At 42.3% G+C, this 27,609-nt stretch overlaps 1 protein-coding gene across 1 annotated transcript in view; it reads left to right on the top strand.

The window, feature by feature from the left end:
* The window catches only part of ryr2a (ryanodine receptor 2a (cardiac)), a gene marked incomplete at its 5' end in the record, with an annotated part of 278,974 nt that overhangs the window by 184,819 nt on the left and 66,546 nt on the right, over positions 1-27,609 (top strand). The window contains 25 exons of the mRNA XM_084078200.1: positions 965-1,073; positions 1,755-1,875; positions 2,217-2,386; positions 2,939-3,159; positions 4,423-4,513; positions 6,966-7,106; positions 8,087-8,250; positions 8,387-8,465; positions 9,015-9,104; positions 9,631-9,774; positions 10,774-10,848; positions 10,994-11,069; positions 12,518-12,641; positions 13,175-13,290; positions 13,432-13,502; positions 14,595-14,716; positions 16,968-17,017; positions 20,284-20,344; positions 20,838-21,076; positions 21,354-21,435; positions 21,782-21,912; positions 23,706-23,833; positions 25,128-25,320; positions 25,872-25,954; positions 26,496-26,653. Of these exons, the coding sequence (XP_083934326.1) occupies positions 965-1,073; positions 1,755-1,875; positions 2,217-2,386; positions 2,939-3,159; positions 4,423-4,513; positions 6,966-7,106; positions 8,087-8,250; positions 8,387-8,465; positions 9,015-9,104; positions 9,631-9,774; positions 10,774-10,848; positions 10,994-11,069; positions 12,518-12,641; positions 13,175-13,290; positions 13,432-13,502; positions 14,595-14,716; positions 16,968-17,017; positions 20,284-20,344; positions 20,838-21,076; positions 21,354-21,435; positions 21,782-21,912; positions 23,706-23,833; positions 25,128-25,320; positions 25,872-25,954; positions 26,496-26,653 (3,039 nt within the window). The remainder of the gene's footprint in view (positions 1-964; positions 1,074-1,754; positions 1,876-2,216; positions 2,387-2,938; positions 3,160-4,422; positions 4,514-6,965; positions 7,107-8,086; positions 8,251-8,386; positions 8,466-9,014; positions 9,105-9,630; positions 9,775-10,773; positions 10,849-10,993; positions 11,070-12,517; positions 12,642-13,174; positions 13,291-13,431; positions 13,503-14,594; positions 14,717-16,967; positions 17,018-20,283; positions 20,345-20,837; positions 21,077-21,353; positions 21,436-21,781; positions 21,913-23,705; positions 23,834-25,127; positions 25,321-25,871; positions 25,955-26,495; positions 26,654-27,609) is intronic.

The following is a 27,609-nucleotide window of genomic DNA, read 5'->3' as shown; positions in this document are numbered from 1 at the left end:
CACCATTCTCATCCACTTCCCTATGGTAATGTCCATGATAGACCATCAACAAACATCCAGCAGGTCCATACATAATCCCAGCGTTACAGTGCCAAGTTTCCGGTAGTGAAAATCCCTTTCCTTCGTAGAGGATTTCATTATCAGCTATAATGTCATAACAATCCAATGTCCACTTACCACTAGGCTCCTGGTTGTTAAATGATGCTATGTGCTTGTGTGGAAGCCACACATGTATGTATGCAATCAATCTAGTTTTAAGTAAACCAAGTGTAATTCAGGATGTCACAGGGAAGTACTGGACTACCCACAAAGCTAAAGTGTAACATCCGATGATGTCAACGTCTCTGTTAATCTGAGTTCCCAGAAGTTTTCGCCAGCTCTGGCGAGGAACTTCTGGGCCACAGCCCTGGTATTTGTGGGCGGGATGTACGTCACGCTCTGAATCTGAGCGGACACGCCTCTTACCGGTCTGAGAGCTGTGCAACTCGTCTAAAAAGTCCGACGAGAGGCAAACAGCAGTACACAACAATGGCGGCCGAAATTTCTCAAGGGGAAATTGCTTCCCGTCGATCCTATTTAGATGCATCACCCACTGCATGTGGATCCCGCCCCCTTTTCTTCATTGGCTGTTGATTTGAATCACAACGCAGTGGCCGCGCCCCTGCTGTCCAAGCTCCGACGCTAACCCTCCCAGACTACGTCTCTGTTGGTGGAGCTTGCGTTACTATGGAAATGCTACGTTGTGTGAATTTCTACTTCCTTGATCCCATACAGTCACAATTATAAATCTTCACTGAAAATCACTACCAGTCAACTAAAGTATTTTACAACACTATTAACAATATACATACTATAATAAAGACAATGATTAAAGGCTAATTAGGCAACTTTGAGGCAAAAAAAATGAGAATAAAACATTTATTGTGGACGTGTGTGTGGTACGCGTGTTTGTGTGTAGTTGTAGTGACGTGTTGGAGGATGAGGAGGATGACACCATTCATATGGGGAATGCCATCATGACTTTCTACGCTGCTCTCATCGATCTGCTGGGACGCTGTGCGCCTGAGATGCACGTACGTAGGCAACACACACACACACACACACACACACACACACACACACACACACACACACACACACACACGTTGTGCTGCTTGTAGATCAGCTAGTTGGGTGTGTGACATCGCCACACATCTAAGTATAACAAAATAGGGAGAACGCTAACCACAACCCCTAAACCTAAAATCTAAATATCTGAATATTTTCATAACTGCAAGAATAATATAACTCTAAAAAGAACATGTTCTTTTTTTTTTTTTTACCATAAAACAACCATATTCTATTAAAATGTCTATTTCTATAATAATACCCAAATTCCAAATTCACAGCAAACAGAGCAGATTACAGTGATTTAATGTAGAAATTAGGAAAACTTACACTGAAGTTGCAGGCTCAAGCAATCAAAAATGACAAAACACTTAAAACAGGAACAAGCAGTACACCAAACCTCTAAGGCAGGACAACATACAAGGTATGAACTGACAAAGAGTGTTTGCAATGAGTCAAGTTTTATAGGTACTACAGTAGGTGGATAGGAGAAGTGTCCACTGTGTAATGGGCATGGCACTGCTCGGCCGATGAGGGAGTGGGGACAGGTGTGTAACTAGGACTGGGAATGTGGGAGTGGCCAAAGTGGAAATGCAGACAAACATGGACTGACCCACACCCACACTCATTGTTGTATTGTGTGTCAGTTGATCCATGCTGGTAAAGGGGAGGCGATCCGCATCAGAGCCATCCTGAGGTCTCTGATCCCCATCGAAGACCTGGAGGGAGTCATCAGCATACCCTTCCCCATGCCCACCCTCGCCAAGGGTAGGAACACACACCAGTACACACACACACATATGTACACATACCGTTGCTGTCGGGTGGAAACCTTGTATGTCCAAAACTTTTACTTGTATGCCCAAAACTTTTAGACAGACTTAACCACTTTCACTTTAAAAAAAATAGCCGAACCACAATTGCGGGTTCTGCCCGACAGAGACGATATGCAAAGAGAGAGAGCTTATTGAGAGATTTTTCTTAACAAGAAAAAGTTTGAGAACCACTGCTCTAATTTATCGATTGCGTGCATGTGTGTGTGTGTGTGTGTGTGTGTGTGTGTGTGTGTGTGTGTGTGTGGTTTGTTGTGTTGTGTTGTGTGCATGCAGACGGCACGGTGGTAGAACCAGACATGTCGGCAGGGTTCTGTCCGGACCATAAGGCAGCCATGGTGTTGTTCCTGGACCGGGTCTACGGCATAGAAGACCAGAACTTCCTCTTACATCTCTTAGAAGTAGGCTTCCTGCCAGACCTACGGGCTGCTGCCTCACTGGACACGGTGAGTGGAAAGGAGTGTGTGCGTGTGTGCGTGTGTGCGTGTGTGCGTGTGTGTGCGTGCGCGTGTGTCTGAAATTGAAATTCTTTATAACCCCTTGAGATGAACTGTTGTTTTCAAGGGGTTCCACAGATTACAGATTACATAATACATACATTTAGACAAAATAATAATAAATAATTCAAACAACATCAACCAAAGGAGGAAAACAAATCATACAACAATAACACAACAACAACCACAACAATACCCATATATGAATCATTGTGTCATAGATCTGATAATTAGTCAAAACATGAACAGGTAATCTCAAGGTGAGAGGACAGCGCCGTTTTAAACAATTCACGCTGGCATTGTGCCAGATCAGGGGATCTCATGCAGGGCGTCGTATTCTTGATAACAACAAACATAAACAGTCCAAACCGCCACCCCTCTCCTCTCCGGATGCCCTGAGTGCTGCAGACATTAACAACCTTTACTGTGTGTTATTGATATCGCTACATCATTACTATTCATTCTAACATCTGTTCAATGCTCTCGGTGTGTTTCTCCCAGGCTGCCCTCAGTGCCACAGACATGGCCCTGGCCCTCAACAGGTACCTGTGTACGGCCGTGTTGCCTCTGCTCACCAAGTGTGCCCCGCTGTTCGCTGGCACAGAGCCCTTCGCCTCGCTGATCGACTCTCTGCTCCACACGGTCTACCGACTGTCCAAGGGCTGCTGTCTCACCAAGGCACAGAGGGACGCCATCGAGGAGTGTCTGCTGGCTGTCTGCGGGTAGGTCTGGATACCCAACAGTTGCTTTTTGGCAAAACCTTGGACATGCTCCAAGAAAGCTACACATATTTTAAAAAACATATATGATTATAATTTTTTTTTTCAAAAAAATAAAGGGAACACTTTGATCCCTTAATTCTTTTGAGCAGTTTTCGTTAGCATTATGTACACAGTTCATGAAAAAAATCTAAATAATAAAGGGATCAAAGTGTTCCCTTTATTTTTTTCAGCAGTTTAATACCACAGGGGAAATTCAGTTCCAGCTTTATCAGCTGATGGCTACCGAGATGGTTATAATGAGTGCTTGGTTGGAGTAGTTAGGGGTTATGTGTCTTGCTCAGGGACACTTGGACACATAGACCGGAGCTGGGTGGAGAATTGGTGACCTTTTATTTATGGCTGCCTCATCTATTTTCATATTAGTATTTTTGCCAGGTATACATAATTTTCAAAGATTGTTTAATAATCCCACTATAATGTGTATATGTCTGGAAACATTCCTGCACACATTGCATTGGAGGAATTTTGTTGTTGTCTTTCTGTGTTTTGTTTTGTATTCATTTCATGTGAAGTGCATGTTAAAGGGCAAGACCACTTTGGTAGAGGTTTGGGTTGTGTAGTTACCTTGCCACGATGTAACTCCAAAGGTGGGCAAGAAATCAAAAACAATTGCTCCATTGATTAGAAATTGATAATTCAAAATACACTCCCCATTGACTTACATTGTACGGTAAAGCAGCTCTCAAAGTCACTCTTTTAGCACAAAAACAAACGCAAACAAAGTTGATTCAGACAATATAGAGCATCACCAAACCCAGTACTGTTTTTTTTTAAATAAAAATGTCAACTTCCTGTTGATTTTGCCATTTTTAATAAGTAGAAAACCTGGACTGGATCCGCGGATCCGGATCCAGATCTTCAAATAGTAAAATCAACAGGCAGTTGACATTTTTATTAAAAAAACAAACAGCACTGGGTTTGGTGATGCTCTATATTGTCTGAATCAACTTTGTTTGGGTTCATTTATGTGCTAAAAGAGTGACTTTGAGAGCTGTTTTACCGTACAATGTAAGTCAATGAGGAGCATATATTGAATTATCAATTTCTAATCAATGGAGCAATTATTTTTTATTTCTTGTCCACCTTTGGAGTTACATCGTGGCAAGGTAACTACACAACCCAAACCTCTACCAAAGTGGTCTTACCCTTTAAGTAAATAACCGGGACTGATGTTAACTATAATGTCCAAATTAAAACGCACAGCAAGCTGAGACCTTCCATGATGCAGCACCTGTTGAGAAGACTGGTGTTTGACGTTCCTCTCCTGAATGACCATACCAAGATGCCTATGAAGGTAAACACACACACACACACACACACACACACACACACACACACACACACACACACACACACACACACACACACACACACACACACACACACACACACACACACACACACACACACACACACACACACACAGATGGCATCAGGGGCACGTTGCCAGGATTTACAACCTTTTCAAAGATTGTGTTAGAAGAAGAGTGTTAGATTGTTAATCAGAGTGTTATCTCAGAGATGTTATCACTATGAACATGGCGTCAGTCAGTGAATCAGTTTGACCGGATAATTGATCCACAGTAACGGTAAACGTACAACAAGCACCAAATGGAAACTTCATCAAAGGTCCTAATTTAACTGATAGAAATAAAGACACACTCTGAATATGAGGTAAATGTAAAATGTAAAGGTAAAGATGTAAATTCAGGCCCAGTCTGTTAACACATTCACTGCAAGGTACTATGCATCCGTTTTTTTTTAGCTTCGATTTTCGAACAAGTAGTCACAGAATATTTATCTCCAGTATGATCGATCCCCTGATGGCTGCTAATCACGGAGGGTTTCACTTTGCTTCCGTAAAAAAAAAAAGTCATCGCAACCTCCCGTTCACTTGTTATACGCCGTTGAAAATAGGGAGCCGAGATACAGAAAATGTCCCAAATATTTTAACCAGGAAACATATGTAACCCTATTGTTGACTGCAAGAATGGCATAAACAATATCTAAATGAGCCTTACTGTATGCCTGCTGAACAAACTATGGTTACACTCCATTAACAGTAAAACAGGATCCTGAGTTCTTAGTGGCTGATGGTGGATTCACTAACACTTCCTGACTGGCGCTGCCTAAAATGGTAAAATAGACCCAGTAACGTTTTACCTTTGCATTGGTAGTGATGAAATGAATAATAATTAAACAGCGCGGTGCCTCCACTGCGGAAATACTACACCAACTGTTATGGTATATCCTGTACTTCCCCAGAAAACTTATTGGAAGAATATATATGAAAACCTCTAACCAAACAGACAACACAATTCAACACCTTCTTATATATAAACATCAAAAAGGTTTATTATTGTTTGACTGTGTGTGTGTGTGTGTGTGTGTGTGTGTGTGTGTGTGTGTGTGTGTGTGTGTGTGTGTGTGTGTGTGTGTGTGTGTGTGTGTGTGTGTGTGTGTGTGTGTGTGTGTATTAGAATAAGCACTGCGATAAGTAACCTTCAAACTGTATTTGACAAAAATGAAATAAAACAGACCCTTAACCTCACTGGTGGGGCAATATCAGAACAGAGAAACTTCACAAATGTTCCTTTTAAATACCAAAACCTCTGGTTAAATGTACAGGCAACTTCCAGTAAACAAAATAAACAAACACCCCAAAAAGAAAAAACCTTATAGAAGACGCATTTGAATATTCCAGTAAAACCCAAATACCTCAGTTCAACCTATATAACCAAGCGCTTGGATTTCTAATTTGTTGGGGCCCAGTTGGTGCACATAGATGAATGAGTAAGCAATATCATAGTCCTTCCTTGGTTTAGCAAGCAATATTGTACTCCACTGTCTGTTGTCAGTACTACTCACGAAACACTTGTACACGACGCACGCTGTATTCAAACCTCTCTCCGGTGAGCGGTGGGATCCTCTGAACGAGCCCGCAGGGCAAACCTCTCCAGCCGGGCGCTGGGGGGAAACGCTGTCCTTCCACGCGGTGATGGCGGTTCCGTCGAGACAACAGCTACTACGCAACGCTGCTGACCATCACTGAATGTTTTTCACAGTTCACACAGGTCGCTTCGCATTCACAGCGTCGTTGACGTCTTCGTGATTAAATTTCAATTGTCTCGGATCACGCATAAATGCGGAGTTTTATCTGAAATTGTCTCTGCCACTGGGCGGGCGATCAAACAACTGCTGCTGCAGTATAACAAATACTGACTCAAAGCTAATACTAATAACACTCACAGGCGCATAAACGTGAAGGCTCTGATGAAACAGTTGACCAGGATTTGGGCCAATACAACGTATTTAAGTCGCCAAATATTCACTGGACATGTATAAACACAGAGACCACAATGGCCGCGACCTGTCTCTCTGAAGACTTCTCCTCAACTGACTTCAAAGGGGAAAACCCCAGGTACAAATACCCCCCACCTGAAACCACGCTTGCTGATGAGGTAAACCCTCCCCCACAATCAAACGTGTCCCAGATTGGTTTAGACACAAGGAGACACTATCAATACAAAACACTTACATTAGTTAATACATATGTGAAGTTATATTATTAAACCATGAGTATTCTGAAAATAAAACAATAGAATGCACTATTTCAAAGTGATACCGAAAATGTGTTTTAACAGGGCTTTACACATAGATTTACGTGATTGGTAGGGAATGTGTTAATGTATGAATTTACAAATGTTGGAGTTGTTCACAGTGTAACTTGTTTTTGTCCCCCTCAGCTGTTGACCAATCACTATGAGCATTGTTGGAAGTACTACTGTCTTGCTGGGGGCTGGGGGAGTTTTGGAGCATCATCTGACGAAGAGCTTCACCTGTCCAAGAAACTCTTCTGGGGAATCTTTGATGCTTTGTCACGCAAGGTGAGCGGCCATGTTTACTGCTGTAATATGAGACGACAAGGTTTCAAAATATATTCTTCCTGATATGGACATGTGTATTGACCAAATTGTCATGCTATGGTGATAGTAATTAGTAGTAGAAGTAGAAGCACGTACAGTAGTGGTACCCTGTAGTGCAGTGGTTCTCAGAGTGGGGTCCAGGGACCCCCAGGGGTCGTCGAGGGGTTTCCAGGGGGTCCCCAGCTAAATGATTGGTAACTCTGAGAGTGTATAAATGGATGAGTTCTAGGGGTCTTTGGCCTAATGCATAGTGAACGGGGAGTCCTTGAAATGAAAAATATAGTGTTATAGTGTGTTCTAGGGCCCTCTTGTGGTTGTCTGTGGTTATTACCACATTTTCTCTTTGCAGGTGACTACACATTTTGTGTTTGCATTTGTGGTCAGTGGTGGAAAAAGTACTCAATTGCTTTACTAAGTAAAAGTATCAATACTGCAATGTAGAAATGCTCTGTTACATGAAAAAGTCGGGAATTCAAAATTAAGTAGTTAGTAAAAGTACAAAAGTATTGGCATCAAAATGTACTTAAAGTACCAAAAGTAAAAGTACTCATTATGCAGAATGTCCCATTTCAAGTGTAAAAATAATATATGTATAAAAATCTTTTGAAAATAGCAGATCTACAAGCTCACAATACGTCACATTGCATTGTGTGCTTGTAGATCGGCTATTTTCAAATGGCCGAAATGTATGCAGAGCTGAAGTGCATGGTTAAGTAAAAAGAGTAAAAGTACAATATTTGGATCCGAGATGTAGTGGAGTAGGAGTATAAGTATTGGAAATACTCAAGTAAAGTACAAATACCGAAAAACTGTACTTAAGTACAGTACTTAAGTAAATGTACTTAGTTACTTTCCACCACTGTTTGTGGTTGGTAACATACATTCATGTCCATGCATCATGTATGTATTTGTGTGCATGTGTGTTATACTGTATTTCCCAGTGCTATGAACCAGAGCTGTTCAAGCTGGCCTTGCCCTGTCTGAGTGCTGTAGCAGGGGCTCTGCCACCAGACTACATGGAGTCCAACTATGTAGCCATGATGGAGAAACAGTCATCTATGGACTCAGAGGGCAACTTCAACCCACAGCCTGCCGACACAACCAGGTAGGGAGGCATGTTTGGTTGCTAATTGTATTTTAAAGTTTGATGTGGTTTTTACTGCGGCTTTTGGGGGCACATTCTGACAAGATAATGGTGGAAGTCTGGGACCCCGAAGTTATTTACTCTGTCTCTTTATCAGTGTGAATGTCCCTGAGAAGCTGGACTACTTCATCAACAGATACGCAGAGCACTCCCACGAGAAGTGGTCCATGGACAAGGTGGGTGTGTTGCAGCAACTATATGCTTTGTCACACAAACCATTCCCTCAACAAAACACAACAGATGTTCAGCTGAAATCCCACTGAAAGATCATTCCCACTTTTCTGCAGTTTCATGAAATTGAAACTTTAACTCAAAAATATTTAAGCATTTTTTTTCAGGGCAGCCTACTGATCATTTCCACCAAGTTTTCATTCGTCAGTCATGTTGATCACAGACAGGCAGACATAAATCTTTACAATGCATTGTTAATTGCTGTTGGGTCGTGCTTCAAAATGTTTGTTAAAGAAGAAAGAAATTGATCGTTGACTTTTCATGACTGGGTTTAAGTCATAAGTGTAAAATATAAGCGATGTAACTGCTTAAGCCCTATATACTTCGACGTATGACAAATAGCGAGAATGGCTGATCAACAAGCTCACAACACATCACATCGCGCTCCGTCGTGAGCTTGTAGATTTTTTATTTTCTACAATTTTGAAAAGTTCCCCAAGATTGGGATGTCAGGGTTCATGTGGTTAAAGGCATCCTCTCATGTGTTTGTGTAGCTTTCTAGCGGCTGGTCATATGGGGAACAGATGTGTGAATCCTCCAAGAGTCATCCTCTCCTCAAACCATACAAGAGCCTGTCTGAGAAGGTAGGTACGGTACGGCTGTACTGTATTGTAGCACACTGCTGATTACAGTCCAGGGAAATACAGCACTACAGAATACACACATACTAACTCATATAAAGCAAATTTACTTACATCGGACATTAAAATTAAATCTCAAGTGAAATCATGGCTTTAGGAAAATCAAACTTTCCAACATCGACTAAAAACGTTCAGTGATTTTTCTCCTTTTACTCACCATTACAGAATGTTCCTCTCCTGCCCACTCCTGCCGAGTTTTATTACGTAACATTGTGTTTTTTTTAGTTTTTTTTAATGATGTATCATTTTAAGTGTATCCATATGAAATGTGACTGTTCTGTCCGTTTTATTGTTGTACACCTGCCTAGGGACCGCAGATTAAAGTTCAAATTGGACACTGTCCCTATCAAATTAACTGAGTAAACTAAACTAAAGTCAGAGATTGTACTTTACATACAGCATGTGACAAACAAAATGGACCTGTAAGGGTGTGCTTGTCTAACGGTCAAGTTTGTTTGTGTCTGTTCAGGACAAGGAGCTGTACCGCTGGCCAATCAAAGAGTCTTTGAAGACCATGTTGTCGTGGAGCTGGGGCATCGAGAGGATGAAAGAAGCAGACCCTGCTACTACCCTACATAACAAGTCCCGCAGAATATCACTGGCTAGCCAGGTAGTGCACGCTGTTAACCACTTGGACCCCAGCATCCATATTCTGGGGGAAACATTAGCCAATAGCAGATCTTGCTTGTGGCTATTTCTGAGAGAGATTTGTTGTAGACGGGGGAAAAACTGTCAAAGTACAGAGCCAACTTTGTTCCAGTCTAGAGGGTTTAAGTTGTTAACGCTGTTGTAAAAACTGTTGAAGACATTTTATTTTTATTTATTGGTATTTGTTTTTATACAAAAGTATCCTTGGGCAGTTACCAGGTTACAAAAGCACATTACTCATTTAACAATGTGGACCTTATAATCTGAGATCACTAAATTATGTCTCATATCATTCGAGAACTGCGTTTGGGAAACATGCTTTCTGCTATGCTGCACCGTACTCTTAGAATCTACTTCAATAAGATGTTAATTGATTGATTGATATTTTTATATTGACAAAGTGTGCACATACTGTACATGATACAGTTTAGATTCCATCACTGGAATTGATCCTTTTAGCAAACAAATGTGACACCTTGCCAAGGAGTGCTCAAGTTTGTAATTTTATGTCTAGTTTTCAAACTCTATGCACTTTTAAGGCCTTTGCACACAGGGTGCGAAAAAACGCACGCGGAAAAACGCATGTGGAAAAACGCACAAATCGAACTGGGTTCGATTGAAAAAAAACGCATCGCATCGCCGTATCGCATCACCGCACGGGGTGTGCATGAGGTCATTGAGAACCATGCATGCATTTGAAAAATGATATTATGTGTTTTTTCCGTGCGGAAAATCGCACCCTGTCTGCAAAGGCCTTTATTTTCTTGTTTTTATTTGTTTGTTTGCTGCCTTCATGGCCAGAGCCCACTTTAAAAAAGAGATTACATTCCCAACATGGTTTTACCGTGGTTAAATAAATATTAAATCAAATAGATAAAAAAGCTACACGAGTACGCACGTACGCACACAACCAACACATTTCTACCCATTGCTCAAATCCACACATTTCTTTTTTCCCCAGCAGTCTTTTGAAGGAGCTCCTGGGTTCAGCCCCAGGCCAATAGACATGAGCAATGTGACACTCTCCAGAGACCTACATGTAAGTGACACACACGTCACACACGCACGCACACACACACACACACGCACGCACACACACACGCATGCAGGGGTGACACGTGATATATCTTTTTGATCGATCGTAGTAACTCTCTGCACTCAACTTTAACATGGTATTTCTGCAGTCTATGGCCGAGCTGCTTGCGGAGAACTATCATAATATCTGGGCTAAGAAGAAGAAGTTGGAGCTAGAAGCCAAAGGTACATACTGCATTTTACTAACAGGTCCTCCTCACACTGTCAAAGCATGTAGTTCCCTTAATCAAACTTAGTTTTCTTTACTTGACTTTATTTGTTTATTCATGGGACAGTGCACGTTAATGAACATTCAATACATTTACAAGAATTCAATCAATTGAACATGATCTCGTGTAACATGTCGGATTTAGCTAGACGCTCATTTCCATCCATAGTCCCACATACAGTATAAAAACATCACAACAACATCATGACAAAAACTGAAAATACGACATACTGTACAATATACAGCTGCCTACAAATACCATACCTAATTTAAGCCTAACTAACAACATAAGTACAACTATAAAGTCGAATACCTAACCAATAGACTATCCAAAGCCTATTTTGACATATCTAAGATTTAAAATGTATCGATGGTCACAAGTTTCCTCTTAATGGTTTGGGACTTGGAGAGTCCACAGTGTGGTGGTTTTAATATCAATCACACAGGAAGGGGGTATTGATTTGTTTTGGGGTCATGCCGTTGTGTTTGGAGAAAACAGCGGATTACAGGGACCTCCCAACCTCGGAAATCCTTAATATTTGAGCCCTTATTTGGTTTAAGGCCCCGTGGAGATGTTCCCTGTTGGCTGCCACACACTGTTCGTCTGCTAAGGGGATTAACGTTTAAACACAAAGAAACAGCCCCTTTTATTGTCAGATCCTGTTATCCTCGCTTTGCCTCCAGTTCAGATGGTGTGTGTGTGATGTGCGGTCACGGTTTATGTTCGCTGCAGCCAGCAGGTGGCACTGTTTGACTGTGAATGGGTGTGTCTGTCCCGTCGTCTGTTCTATACTGCTGCTCTGTTTAAAAGGAGAATGACTGTTGCTTATTCGTCTTTTTTAATAAAAATACATGTTCTGACTGGCATCAAGCTAACAGCATGTGAGCCTATACACGGTAAAATCTAAAGTGTTCATTTCTAACTGTCAGAGTGTAATAAGTGTCTTGTTAAGTCTAATTTTAAGAGTTAAGCGAGAAAAAAAGCAACAACTCTGGATTTGATTGTGTGCTTGATTGTGTTGATTTAACTCTAAAGGTTGTTACACACCGGGGCGATTTTTTCGTGCGAATAATGCGTTTTTTTTTAAAACCTTATAAAGTCAATGGCTCCGTACATGGAGCGAAAAAGCGAAAAAGCGAAGCGAAAAAGCGTTTTTTAATTATTCGGAACGAGTCCGAATTTTGCGTATATTCGCTATTTTCGCCGGTGTCGCCCGGTGTGTAAGGACCTTAAGAGTGTACAGTGTTTTTTTTAACCAAATCCATTTGGTTAGATTTGTTTTGTACACTCCTAGAGTTACAGGTCCATTTTGTTCTATTTGTACCCCCCCCCCCCCCCCCCTGAGAGTGAAATGAACACTCAGGATTGTACAGTGTACTGTTAACATGCTCTGGGGGTCTCCAGGTGGAGGGAGCCATCCCTTGCTGGTGCCCTACGACACCCTCACTGCCAAAGAGAAATCCAAAGACAGAGAAAAGGCCCAAGACATCCTCAAATTCCTCCAGATCAATGGATACACAGTGTCCAGGTGAGTCACAGTGAGACATTGTGGCCGATTAATTTAACGTCTCACTAAAATAGTAGCAAAAAAGTAGCAATACCACAATATCAAAATACTCTATTACAACTAAAAGACCTGTGTTCAAAATGTTACTTGAGTAAAAGTACAAACATATTGGCATCAAAATATACTAGTACCAAAAGTAAGTACTAAAATGTTTGAAAATAGCAGATCTACAAGCTCACAACACGTGTTGATGCGACGCGTTGTGAGCCTTTAGATCGTCTATTTTCAAAAAGCTTATGTATAAAAAAGGGCTAAAGTGGTTAAGGTATGTTTTATAATATAATAATTCTAATATCTGCAAATTAACTAATAACTAGTAAGTTTTCAAATAATTGTAGTAAAAGTACAATATTTGCCTTTGAGATGTAGTGGAGTAGAAGTAAAAGTATTGAAAATTGGAAATACTCCAGTAAAGTAAAAAATACCTTAAAATTGTACTGAAGTGCAATACTTAAGTAAATGTATTTATTGTATTAATTATGTTTTCTTCCCAGAGGTGGGAAGGTGCAGGAGTTGGACACGCCGGCGATAGAGAAACGTTTTGCCTACACCTTCCTCCAGCAGCTCATCACATATGTAGACCAGGCCCACCAGCACTTTATGGAGTATGGTGAGAGTTTTGGGCCTTGGGGTTCCGGCCCATTTTCACCATCGCATAAGACAAGGTTCACATGACATGCCAGGAATGTGCATGCTAATTATGTAAACACAATCAGTGTTTTCTTCTTTTCTTCTCCCCTCTGTGCCTCAGATGTGGGAACGAAACCCAAAGGAGAAAAGGTTCCAGTTCCACACGAGCAGCAGATCAAGTTCTTTGGAAAGGTCTGGGGCCTGGCAGGCAACATGACAAGCCATTATAAACTAACCCTTTAAGACCGGGAAAGCATCATTTGTGTCATTTTAAGATTTCTTGGCTATTTTAGAAAAAACGTTTACTCAAATCTTTGCTTCTGGGGGGATTCTACAAATGTCTTCTAAATCCAATCCTATTTTTAACTATATATATATATTAACTATAATATCAGTGGTTCTCAAACTTTTTCATGTCAAGGGCCCCCAAAATTATATGTATTTGGCCCCATCTCAAAATATGTTGTTCCAGGGACCCTCAGAAGCAAATTGTTCGCTTTAAAATACTATATATTCAAAGATTTGCACACATTTTCAAGATTTTTCAAAAATAGCAGATTGAGTGCCGTGCTATGAGCTTGTATATCTGCTATTTTTGAATAGCCAAAGAAATCTTAAAATGACACAGATGCGTTCTCGGTCTGAAAGGGCTAAAGCAGTGGTTCTCAAACTGTTTCATTTCAAGGACAACCCATACTGTCAAGAGTTTACAGACCTGTAAGGGTCCATTTGGAACCCCCTCAAGGAACCCTGAGGGTCCCTTGGACTCCCAACTTTGAGAACCGCTGTCATACAAATACAATGTGTAGAAACGATTAAAAGATATTAACAAGATATAACAGCAAAAGCACAATTCTTGCATTCCTGCATGTATGTTTTATTTTAGGTTAGTTTTGTGCAAACTATTAGACAGCTCTCTTCACACATTTCCTTAGTCTAGTAGACTTGTAGACTTGTATATGAAAGATGGTTGGCCAATAATAGGACTTAATATTAAACCAAGGACTGATCTTGACTGATTTTTAATCTTTTGTCCTTGTTTCATATTTGTAATGTATTTTTGCTCCCTGCCCCCTTTTCCCAAAAGTATGGGGGACAGGGCAACAAAACTAAGTTTTTTTGTTTTTTGTCCTTGTATTGTATTTGTAATGTATTGTTGCTTCCCCAAAAGGACCACAATGGAAACAAGCCTATGTGCTTTCTTGTGTATTTATCCTTTTGAAGTCATTTTCAATAACCGTTCAATCAATCAATCACAAAGTAATGCAACCATATGACCCACAGGTTGTCTTGCCATTGGTGGACCAGTACTTCAAGAACCACCAGTTCTATTTCCTTTCCACTCCCGTCCGACCAATCAGCAGTGGTGGCCACGCCTCCAACAAAGAGAAGGAGATGGTGACCAGGTGACCAATTGACACCAACATCCATAAGATTATCTTATATCATTACTATAGCCCAGTGGTTCTCAAACTTTTTCATGTCAAGGACCCCCAAATTGATATATATATATATTTGCCCACGGACCCCCATCTGAAATGTTTTGTGCCAGGGACCCCCAGAAGAGAAGATTTATGTTAAAAAAAAAACGAATTCTATGATTTATCAAAATTATTCAACACTTTTCAAACATTTTAGATATTTTTCAAATATATAACAGCCAACATATAAATGGATAAAGTGGTTAAAATGATTGACGCTATATCAACACATTTATCTGGGGACCCCCTGCACCCCCCCCCCCCCTCCCCCAAGGACCCCTGGGGGTCCGCGGACCCAACTTTGAGAAGCAATGCTATAGCCTTTGTCTTGCATACCCACGAGAACTGGCCAAGTGGGCTTTGTGACACTAAAATTAAAAGAACCATTAGTAGCGGTACAATATAATTATTTTCTGCCCTAACATAAAGGAAAGAATATTACCACTAAATTGCAGATTTGGATGCTGTCCTGGCTGAGTCTATATGCATTCATGAACACTTAATTACTGTCTTTGTTAGCCGGGAAATGAGGAATATGTCAAATCCTGTAATCTTTTATGTCACCCTGATGAGCAGTGCCATTGCTCTTTAATAAAAGATTGAGAGGGGGTAGGTTGTACCCTGACACAATCCAGGGTGATTTTTAATCCATTCAATCCGGCAACGTGTCTGTGTCATTTTAGATTTTAGCTATCACCATTATTTTATACTTTGGCTATTTTTTGAAAAATCGTGAAAATTTGTGAAAATCTTTGAATATATATATTTTTGTAACTCAAATCTTTGCTTCTGGGGGTCCCTGGAACTAAATATTTTGAGATGGGGGTCCGCGGCTAAATACATATAATTTTGGGTGGTCCTTGACATGAAAAAGTTTGAGCACCACTTAAACATACATTTTTCAGAAACCTGTTAGGATTTAGAAGACATTTGTAGATGCGTTCCGGGATTGAATGGGTTAAAAGAGCTCAGGGGTATTTTCAAAGTTTCTAAAGTTAGTACTTGTATTACTGCCTGACTCCGCAAGGCAGTAATAAAGTAATAAAGCAAAGAATATTACCTCTAAACTGCAGATTTGAATGCTGTCGTGGCTCCAATGGGCAAGTCGATCTGCTTTTATGAAAACTTAACTACTGTCTTTGTTAGCCAGGAAATGAGAGATTTGTCACATCCCGGATCAATAAAGGTCCGTCTAGTATTGAAGTTCATGTCGTTTACACAAATAGCTTTGTTTGCTAGCTTTGGGAGGAAGTTCCTGCTGAGGCAAAATGCCAAGAAACGATTTCTCACCAAAAAAGATTGACTTGCAATATTGCGGCCTACATGTTTAATACTATAATAACAGTTACACACCGGTGTTGCGCACCGAAAATAGCAGATCTACAAGCTCACAATGTGCCACATTGCTTCGCATTGTGAGCTTGAAGATCGGCTGTTTTCAACACGCGACACCCGGCGTGCCCCCAAGTATAGATCAGGCTTAAAGGGATAGTTCACCCTAAAAAAAATCATATTTTCTATGAATTACACACCCCATGAAGCATTGAATTCATGGAGATTTTTTGTTTTTTGTCGCATTCCGAGCCATTAATTTGATGACCGGCGGAGTCTCCAGTAGGAGACTCAATGGAGACTCTTTGAGTCTCCTACCGGAGAGGAATGCGACAAAAACAAAAAAATCTCCCTCAATTCAAGGCTCCGTGGGGTGAGTAATCGGTAGAAAAAAAGCAATTTTGGGGGTGAACTATTCCCTTTAAAAGTCACTGTTCAGAAAGTGTATTTCAAGCAACCCACCCTGCTGTGTTCAAGTGTGTTGTACAAAAGAACTCATGCTGAGTACTTTGATGTCACTACCACACAGACGTCAAACAGCTCTACTGTTTCATCACTGTTTCACTTAGTCATCTTTGTCTTGTCTACTCTTTGTTTGTGTCCGTCTCATTTTTCTGTTTCCTTTTTGTCTTCCGTCTCTGCAAGTGACCATATTTGACTGTCTCGTTGTCAATTTTCATTTTATTACCCCCCTTTCTTGCCTTTTGTTTCTCCTCTCCTCTCTGCTTTTTCTCTTTCTTTCTTTCTCTCTTTTCTTTCTCTCTCTCTCTCTCTCTCTCTCTCTCTCTCTCTCTCTCTCTCTCTCTCTCTCTCTCTCTCTCTCTCTCTCTCTCTCTCTCTTCAGTCTTTTCTGCAAACTGGGAGTTCTTGTCAGACATAGGATATCCTTATTTGGTAAGGACCATGAGTGTGTGCCTGTTACTAGCATGCTACTGCTGATGCTAAGTCTGCTACCGTGCGTTTCTACCCGTGTTTGATTTATCTGGACTTTTTATTTTCTGGAAATAGAACTGGTAAATGTTAGTTCACATGAAGATTAAGTAAACAGTGCTTCCCAATATGGCTTCATCCCCTTCCCCTTGGTGCGGCCACAGGTCATGGAATTTGATAGAAATGGGGAATTTAGGGACTTAGATGTTATCTGTGATAACATAAAATAAAATACCTAAAGTATCGGAATTTCATTAAGTCTCGCTAAACTGGCCTTTACAAAAATTGAAAAAAGGTAAACGCTAAAAAGCCATAGAGTAGCATCAAAGAAGTTTATTATAATCTAACTTGGATGTAATCTGAAGCCAATAATGTCCATTGGCGTTATCCTGTGTCATATTTAAAGGACTTACAGTATGATTGAAGTTCTGTGTCGCCATGGCAATGCACCAGGAGTGTGTTCTGTCTGTTCGGAGGGGCCCCAAGGAAAAACTGTTTGGAACCACTGCTGTGGATACAGATCTGGGTACAATATTTAGTGAATGCCGTTTCACCTGTCATTCACCAAGAGGAAATGTATTATTTTGTCCGGTAATATTATGTCTCCGGCCTGTTGGAACAAGCATGTTGTCTACATTGGCTCCTTAATCCACCTGTAATGAACTGTTGTGTGTTTTCGTCTGGATATCATTACACTGCAGTTCAATCAGCGAGACTCAAAGGGCCACTTTAAAGGAATTAAATGAGGCGTGCACTCGCTGTGTATGCCACGTGTGCTTAATGGAAAAGCACTTCTAGTGCTTTTGGTACAAGCTGTTGTAAACAATGTCTTTGACCTGGGCATGTCTCAGCACGGGCATTCTTATTCTCATATCAATCTCACAATCTCATTACCATCTCATGCTCATTCTTGTATCAATCGCATTCCCGATCTGATGTCATTGTATCTTGTACTACAGACAGGCAGAAAGGCTCATTACTGTACTCTCGCAATGGCTTTGTGGCTCAACTAATGACATTGAAACTATGTATACATGATATGTCTATGTGACTGTCAAGATGGTGTCATGCATAGGCCATTGGACCATGGCCGACGCCTGCTGAAGTTTCCTAAGCGGATTATGAAGGCTATCCTGATTCCTGGATTCACTACTGAATATGGGGATGTGGAGGGCTCTCATGTACTCACTCACTGCCCTCCTTCTCATTATGTCTGTCCTCACTCTCGCCATTCTATCAAAAACACTCTCCCCTCACCTTCCTTTGTTCACTTCCACTGAACTTCCACTCCCCCAGTCTCTCTCCCTCCCTACCTTTTCCCCCCCACCCACCCCACCACCATCCATCCATTCCGCCCTCTTCTCCTCTGTTCTTCCTTCCATGTCTAATTCCACCCGTCCTCATGAAGGATCGCCCCTTCCTCCCAATTTCTCCTTCCTCCCTCTGTTTCCATCTTTCTACTTGTCTCTCACTTTACATAATACTCTCACCCCCCAACTGCCCCTCCCCCCCACGCAGTCCCCTCCTACCCCCCCCCCCCCCCTGAAGCCCCCTCTGTACCAGTACTCTTGAGTTTTGCCATCTTTGCACTTTAAGCTTCTCTGAGCTTTCAGGACAGTAAACCTGAACCATTTTTGTTGTAGAGTTGGCAGACCCTGTTGAACTCTTGCTTTGAGCAGAGAGACTTTATGTCCCTACTTATATATTTCATTCGCTGATAATTAATCAATGGATTCAATAAGAAAGCTGCCCAAGCATGTACTGTATAGGCCTACAATAATAAACAGGACTTTAAATTTTACAATAACTTCTGCAAAGAGGTAGTAGAATAGCGCGACAGAAATGCTATGAACGCCTTTCTTCTTGTCACATTGCTCTCCTCATTAAACACTTAATAGATTTTAGAAATATAATTACTTGTTTTCATAACATTAGCGTCAGTGCTAAGTTTGATAAACAGGTACACTGCATAGTTTTAACAGACTACGGGGAGCTTGTTTACGTGATCCTCCTCCTCGTTCACTGCGCAACGCGCTCTACTCATGCTGTTGAAAAGCAGCGCTGTAGAGGAGAGGGGGGAGTTGTTTGTTTTTGACGGACAGTTTGAGGATCCAATGGAGTTGGGAGTTTTCGTCAGAGGCGCTTTTTAATACTTTTCATTGGTTCAAATGTTTTGATATTTTACACAGACCTAAAGGGTGTTCAATAGCCTTGATTTATGAAAAAAAAAAAAAAAACTGAAAATGGAGTTAGCTGGTCCTGGCTGGACACCGACGATATATTCATTACTAATGGCAGACGGAAGAAACTTGGCTAAATGTGAAACGTTGCTGACTAAAGACCTTTTTTGTTGTTAGAGCAATTTACTGCCAATTCAATTTTAGTTTCAAAACAACATTGACGTCAGCCAATGTATTTAGAATTCTCAATCAATGGTGTACACAAGCTTTGCTTTGTTTTGGAGTTGACTGGATGTTGCGTTCATGATATGGCATTTTATATTATAAATACGCCCCTCCCCTTAATTTTGGAAGCCATTGGATGGTGATTGGTGCTCATTGTCACATGTCCCGAGATCATGTGTAAGTAATTTGGAGGAGATTGGTCCAAAACCAATTCGTGTTTAACATACAGTTAAGACTCTTCACATGTGTGGTGTCCCCTATGGGTCGAAGTAAAATATCTTTTGTTGCTGCATTGAGTAGAGTCCCCTCAATATGCAATTCAAATGTGTGGTCAATTGCCACACTAATAACATAAAGAAAGCATGTTCGTATGAGAGTGAATGTCCAAGTTGTTTATGGAGTGTGCATGGATTACATGCATGCATGTGTGCATGCAAAAAGATATAGAGTATTATGTCTGCGTGTGTGTGCATGTTCTCATATGTGTGTGTGTGCATATACATACACACGTGTGTGCAAGTGTATGGTCATCTGCTCATGGCGTGCATGTGTGTGCTGTATCTTATGGGGTGTACTGTACTTCCACTTATGATACCATGTGATGGATAGAGGATAGAGCGGTCTGCTGTGCAATTGTATACTCATGTCATCAGTCATCAAAGTGGAGTTTCCAGCCTAGTCTACTGTACAGGCTAGTTTGCACACGTTTAAATCCTTTGTACGTTAACAGAGGATGCTGAACTCAAAGTCGCTACTTTTTTCACGTTATCTTCTGTGTTTTTGTGTATTGATACCCAATACATGCTCCCTTCACTGTTCTCTCAGGTAATGATGCCACTTCTATAGTCAACTGTCTGCATATACTGGGGCAGACACTCGATGCAAGGTGGGTGCAACTGTGTGTGTGTGTGTGTGTGTGTGTGTGTGTGTGTGTGTGTGTGTGTGTGTGTGTGTGTGTGTGTGTGTGTGTGTGTGTGTGTGTGTGTGTGTGTGTGTGTGTGTGGTGCGTGTGCGTGCATAATTGAATGCTCCTTGATACTGCGGCCAATGTACTGTGTTCCAGGTTTAAGCAGTGAATGGAATGAACCTGTGAACTAAGTGAATACCTCAGTAAACTAGCAAGCTTCTGCCTGCTATAGTGCTTTTGTGTCAAAGACACCAATATACTGTAATGCTAACTGGCCATTTTAGGGAAAAGTTTATTCTCTACTGCCAAGTAAACAAAGCAACAACAACAACCAACAACAACCGTTGGCAAATTGAAAACATCAGCTATCTCTAATGCAAGTCTGAAATCCATTTAAGAACCGGACAAATTCATAGATTAGCAGATTTGAAGGGGAAAAAAGTAAGACCTGAAACCCAATCTTACCTCCCAGGACTTTAATGAAGACCGGCCTGGAGACGGTGAAGGCGGCGTTACGGGCGTTCTTCGAGAACGCGGCGGAGGACCTGGGGAAGACGCTGGAGAACCTGAAGCTGGGCCAGTTCACGCACACCAGGACGCAGCCCCGCGGCGTCACGCAGATCATCAACTACACCACCTTCGCCCTCCTCCCTGTGCTCTCCTCCCTGTTTGAGCACATCGGACAGAACCTGTTCGGGGAAGACCTCATGTGTACGTCATGATGAGGATGGTGATGATGAGGAGGAGGAGGATGATGTTGATGATATTTAGATGCAGAAATTAAGGCTAATGTAATACTTCGTTTTTTTTTTACCAAACTGGATTTTAGTGGTGGTTCTGATACAGTATGTAATTGTTTGATCAGTGGTTGAATGGTTAGTAGTTTGGTTAATCATCTAACTCGCTGGTTGGTTGGTTGATTGATTGATTGATTGATTGATTGATTGATTGACTGACTGATCGATCTTCTCTCTGACCTGTCCTCCAGTGGATGATGTCCAGGTGTCCTGCTACAGAATTCTTAACAGCCTCTACTCTCTGGGCACCAATAAGAGCATCTATGTAGAAAGGTAAATTAGTGTGTGTGCGTGTGCGTGTGCGCGTAAGCGTGTGTGTATGTGTGCGTGTGCGTGTGCACGCTGAAGACTATTATCTCCCTTGGCCATGGAGGATTTGAATGAGTGGTAGATATTTTGTTTCCACACTGGAAGCCCATGTTGAAACCTGGTGACTATAGAGAATAGATGAGATGTGTTTACAAATGTGTTTCACATTGTTTTTCTCTTCCTCTTGTACATTCCTCATCCCTTTCCCTCCGTGTTCATTTCCTCTCCTCTTCATTTTCCTTCCTTCCTTCCTTCCTTCCTTCCTTCCCTTCCTCCCTCCCTCACCTGTTCATGTCCTGTTGGGCTGCAGACAACGTCCAGCTTTAGGACAGTGTTTGGCTGCATTCTCAGCAGCCTTTCCTGTGGCCTTCCTGGAACCTCAGCTCAACAAGTTCAACACCTACTCCATATACAACACCAAAGGAGCCAAAGACAGGGCAGGTACAGAACACTTGTGTGTGTGTGTGTGTGTGTGTGTGTGTGTGTGTGTGTGTGTGTGTGTGTGTGTGTGTGTGTGTGTGTGTGTGTGTGTGTGTGTGTGTGTGTGTGTGTGTGTGTGTGTGTGCGTGCGTGCGTGCGTGCGTGCGTGAAATTGACCTTAACCAAAACCCTGCCCCAAAAGGTCTGTGTCCAATCCTACCATGGCAGTTGTTTGCTACAATACTTGAAGAAGGTCCTTCAGGCTTTCGCAAGACGTGGAAATGCTGTGCAAGAGCATGACTGGTCCACAAGGCTGTGTTTAGGGTTTCCAACATCCAGAACTGGAGAAACGGGACACATGCACGCGCGCGTGTCCCTCGTGCGCGCGCGATTTTTTTGGGGTTTACCGCGGATAAAGTTACTTTTTTTGTTACTTTATTTCGGTGTTAGGGTTAGGGTTGGGAACAGGCTGACATGCCACACAAACAATGATGGCGCGCCCACCGAAGAAAATCTCACACACACACACACACCCACGCGTGCGAGCACTGTGCCTGCCCTGTCAACTGAGCGGTCCTAGCGCCCTTCGCATACAGCACACAAACACGCAGCCAGACACACTGCAGTGTGCGCAAACAGAAATATATTTTTTATTTTTCCCTTTACACCGGAGTCCTGGACAAGCAAAGTCCCGTACGGGACACGCCCCTTTTGGCTCAAATACGGGGCGTCCCGGCTAATACGGGACGGTTGGCAACCCTAGCTGTGTTGGTGGCATTTTAGGGGATGAGTTTATGGGGTTTGTCATTCTTTGAGATATGTACTGTATGATTTTGCATACAGATCTCTTAGTCCTGCTGTCACCCACTCTGACCGCCCGCAGTTAATTTCTGACTGCCCCTCCCGCCCGCGACAAAAAAATTCAGTGTTTAGTCCCACATAGTCTCTCCAATATTAACGTCTAGTATCGCATATTCCTGTAACATTTCTAGAGGGACTCAAAAACATCACAAAACCTGCGCTATATCCGACGGTGCAGGATTATTTTTTTTAATTGACGGTGCAGGATTTTATTTTACATATTTTGATGGCCATACCCACCGACAGGTATTTAAAAAACGGCCACTCAAGAAAGATATGCGTTGGCTGGCATGGGACCCGCCACATCCCATTCCCGATGCAGGGCTCTAGTACAAACCTCTATAATCCCTCTCTGAGCGACTACAAACACAACCAGATGGCAATTCATTCATGGAGTGAGATAGCACACACTTTGTTCACTGTGTCTGTTGCCAGAAAGGGCAAAATGTCTGAGACCCCTTATGTCAAAGCATGTCGGAGGTTGATGTAAACAATTTGCGGAGATCGCTGGTAAAGTATGCTGCCATCTGTAATGTGATCATTTTCCCCTCTTGTGTGTTAGAAACCAGTCGTCCTCAAAACCGCTGTGATTAGCTGGGGAAGAACTCATTTTGCATCACATGATAAAGGATTCCGTCCACCTCACTGATTGATTGATTGAAATGTTTATTGAAAAATAATGGGCATACACTGCATAAAAAAGGACACAACACAACAAAGCCCTAAGGCTTATTTCCATTGTGGTCCTTTGATTCACATGAGGGGGCATTGTAGGAACAACGCAAAAAAACGAAATCTGGCCAACTCGGACGGCGTCCTTGCAGGACATTGAGTGACCAAAATGACCGTTCCCTAAAATAATCTGGTTTGGGATTTAGCTCCTGTTTACAAATCTGAGCAGTTTGAACTAATGCGGGTGGGATTAATTTCTCTTCTCTTCCCCCACCTCTCAGCTCTAGGTCTTCCTGCCCAGGTCGGGGAGGTGTGTCCTCTGATCCCATCCTTGGAGAAGTCTCTGGAGGAGATCATGGAGCTGTCTGAGTCTGGCATAAGATACACACAGATGCCCCATGTCATGGAGGTAAGGACTAGGCACACCGACCGTATACTTGTGGTGACAAAATGGTAAATGTTGCCCCATTAGGAACCTCTCACTCCGCTATACAGCTCCGTGATGAGGTTCCACTAGGATGTCTACCGGAATCGGTGGAACACCGGCAAAGGGTCCGTGTATTACCTTTTTCGCCACATCCTATCCAAAAACGAATGGTAGTCCCCGAATTCTACAGATGTTTGAGGATGTTCCGGAACTCTAACTTTTTAGACAGGGGCGAAACGACCGCTTAAATCGCTGATTTAGTCAGCCTGTGGCCATGTTTTCACATTGTAGCCGAACTGGCATCTGACGTAGGGGGTTATTCCGGGTTGAATGGGAAACATGGCCACAGACTGATTAAATAAGCGATTTAACTACCATTCGTTTTTGGATACGATGTGGCGAAAAAGGTAATCCACGGACCCTTTGCCGGCGTTTTCCGGTAGACATCCTAGTGGAACCTTATCTTGTCGCTGTATAGCGGAGTGAGAGGTTCGTAATGGGGCTATGGTAAATGGTGCATTTATATACCTTTTATCCAAAGCACTTTACAATGTGCTTTACATTCACCCACACATTCACGGCAGTGGAAACCATGCAAGTCGCCAACCTGCTGCTCATCGGGAGCAATAAGGGGTTCAGTGTCTTGCTCAAATGGTAAATGGTGCATTTATATAGCCCTTTCATCCAAAGCGCTTTACATAGATTGTGCATTACATTCACCCATTCACACACACAGTCATACACCGATGGCGGAGGAAACCATGCAAGGCACCAACCAGCTCATCGGGAGCAATTAGGGGTTCAGTGTCTTGCTCAAATGGTTAATGGTAAATGGTGCATTTATATACCACTTTTATTGAAAGCGCTTTACATAGATTGTGCATTACATTCACCCATTCACACACACAGTCATACACCGATGGCGGAGGAAACCATGCAAGGCACCAACCAGCTCATCGGGAGCAATTAGGGGTTCCTGTGTCTTGCTCAAGGACACTTCAACACTAACCCAGGGGGAGCAGGGAATCAAACGTAGAACCTTCCGTTTCCCAGGCAGCTGCTCTACCTACTGAGCCACTGCCGCCCAGATCTGACAGTGAAATGATAAAAAAAGAAAAGAAACAAAAAAAAAACATACCTGTATGAGAAAATCTATCTCCTGTCTACAAGCTGTCACTGGTATAGTTTGCTATCTGGTGGTTAAATCAAGGTTGGAATGACTGTCCGTACATTTCGACCTGCTTGCTTGACTGATAGGTGTTGTGGTCCTCTTCAGGTGGTGCTGCCGATGCTGTGCAGCTACATGTCTCACTGGTGGGAGTACGGACCGGAGAGCAACCCTGAGACGGCTGACAGCTGCTGTACCTCCCTGACCTCCGAACACATGAACAGCCTGCTGGGCAACATCCTGAAGATCATCTACAACAACCTGGGAATAGACGAGGGGGCGTGGATGAAACGACTGGCAGGTAGAGGAAGGACAAGAGAGCTGTGTGTGCGTGTATGTGTGTGTGCGTGTGCGCGCGTGTGAGAGAGAGAGAGACTTTGAGGATGTGTGTGTGTAAATTCAAGGTCTTCGTCCCCATCCGCTCCATCAGTCCACTACAATAGGGGTAAACTGCAGATTTGCTCACAAGCTGTACTTTTATTGTTTGTTCCACCGCTGTGTCCGCCATTATCGATCCTGCTCAGCATATATCGTGTGAGGTTACATTCTGCATGGCTGGGGATAGGATTGGGTTTCTATGGTGAAAGGTTTGTGTATTTTCAGAAAACGTGAAACGTTTTCTGTGTGGAGATAGTTGGGAAACTGTGTGTGTGTGTGTGTGTGTGTGTGCGTGTGCGTGTGCGTGTGCGTGTGCGTGTGCCGTGTGCGTGTGTGTGTGTGTGTGTGTGTGTGTGTGTGCGCGCGCGTGTGTGTGTTGGGGGCAGACAGACAGCGATGTACAGTAGGAGATGGCGGATTGTAAAAAATTATACATTTTTGACTGTCAATCATGTCTCTGTTCCCACCCCCAAGTCTTCTCTCAGCCAATCATCAGCAAAGCCAAAGCTCAGCTTCTGAAGACCCACTTCCTGCCTCTGATGGAGAAACTAAAAAATGTGAGGATTTTCATTCTATTCTACTAAATAAATAAATAAAAAATATATCATTTAAATAAGCACCGTAGAAGTTTCATTTTGGGGAGACTACGTAGAAAAGTAAATGTCATCGTGCGAAAGTCACTACGTGGAACTTCACTTTGAATATTTTTTAGTGAAGAGTTTGACACTTTACATTTGAGATTTTATATGTAAATTGGAAATGATTACGACCACAATCACTTCAGAATAGAACGTTTTACTTCAGAATTCTATCTTACTGTAAGGTAACAGTCAAACCATTTTGGGTTTTCAGGGACTATAGACAAACAACACAAAATACTCATGAATATAAAATCTGGGGGGAACATTGGTAAAAAATAGCCAATCAACAAGCTCACAACGCTTGTAGATATTTTTGGCGAAGAGATATGGTGTGGGGGGGGGGGAAGCGAAATCAGGGGGGAAAGCGATCCAAGTACAGTTGTATCTCAAGTCTGTTTCTCTGAGAACAGAGGGTTTAAGTGGTTGAAATACTGATTGTGATTCTGATTCTGTGCAGAAAGCTGTGGTGGTGATGGTGGACGAGGAGACCAGCAGGATTGAGGGGCGGGGCGACATGTCCGAGTCGGAGCTTCTGATCCTGGACGAGTTCACCATACTGATCAGAGACCTGTACGCCTTCTACCCTCTCCTCATACGATTCGTTGACTACAACAGGTACAGTACAACACGCTCATTGAGACCCACCTTGTTACACACCTATACGTTGTTATACCTTTCAAACCGGGAACAACTGTGTATTTAGGTTTCGAGAGCCTATCAGGCTTCGAACCCTATTACATCTGTAAGAGTTCATTATTCTTCCGCCGGTTTTGCCAGTTCTGGCCTAACCGCGTGGTCACTTTTTATGAAATTCGGCAATATGGTAGAGGGCTATGCCAAACGGCGAAAACCCGAAACTCACAAACATTGGCCAAAGGGTGGCGCTGTAGCACTCAATTGAAATATGCCAACTTTGAACAGGTACAACTCATGCCCTGTTTGACCCACAGCCATGAAACTTCGATGCACACATGCGTCTCCTCATGCCTAACAACTTTCACACTCTGACTTTTGACCTCTGACCTTTAGATCTCCCACCATTTCGAATTCTATGAAAAGCAGTAAAAAGCAGTAAAAAGCCTACTCCTCCTGGGATTTATGAGCAATCTGTACGAAACTGTATACACATGAACTTTGGACCAATGCCGACAGACGTAACCAAGCGGATTTTCCATAAGTGAAAACGTTAAGCTTTTATAAGCCAATGAAAATTGCAGCTTTTTTTTAATTATTCATCTGCCCTTAACACATACATGCAGACTCACATTTGTTTGACACTTTGCAATATTGTAGAGGGTCCTTCCAAGTATCACTGAAACCAATCTTACTCCAATTGGTCAAAGGGGGGCGCTATAGCAATTTTTTGAAAATGCAAACTTTAAACAGGCAAAAGTCATGCCTCGTTTGGCCGACAGCCGTTAAACCTGCTTACACATGTGCCTTGACTCATGAGGAACACATGTATCACTTTGACCAGTAAGCTCTGCCCTTAGATTGTCTGCAATTTTGAGCAGTTTGAAAAACATTTAAATCCAGGATTTCTGAGCAATTTGCGTGAAAGTGTGTCATGT

Source organism: Gymnoscopelus microlampas (genome assembly GCF_963454915.1).
Source record: "Gymnoscopelus microlampas genome assembly, chromosome: 14".
Taxonomy (NCBI): domain Eukaryota; kingdom Metazoa; phylum Chordata; class Actinopteri; order Myctophiformes; family Myctophidae; genus Gymnoscopelus; species Gymnoscopelus microlampas.
Note: the sequence above shows the minus strand (reverse complement) of the source record. Positions and strands in the feature narration are given on the sequence as shown.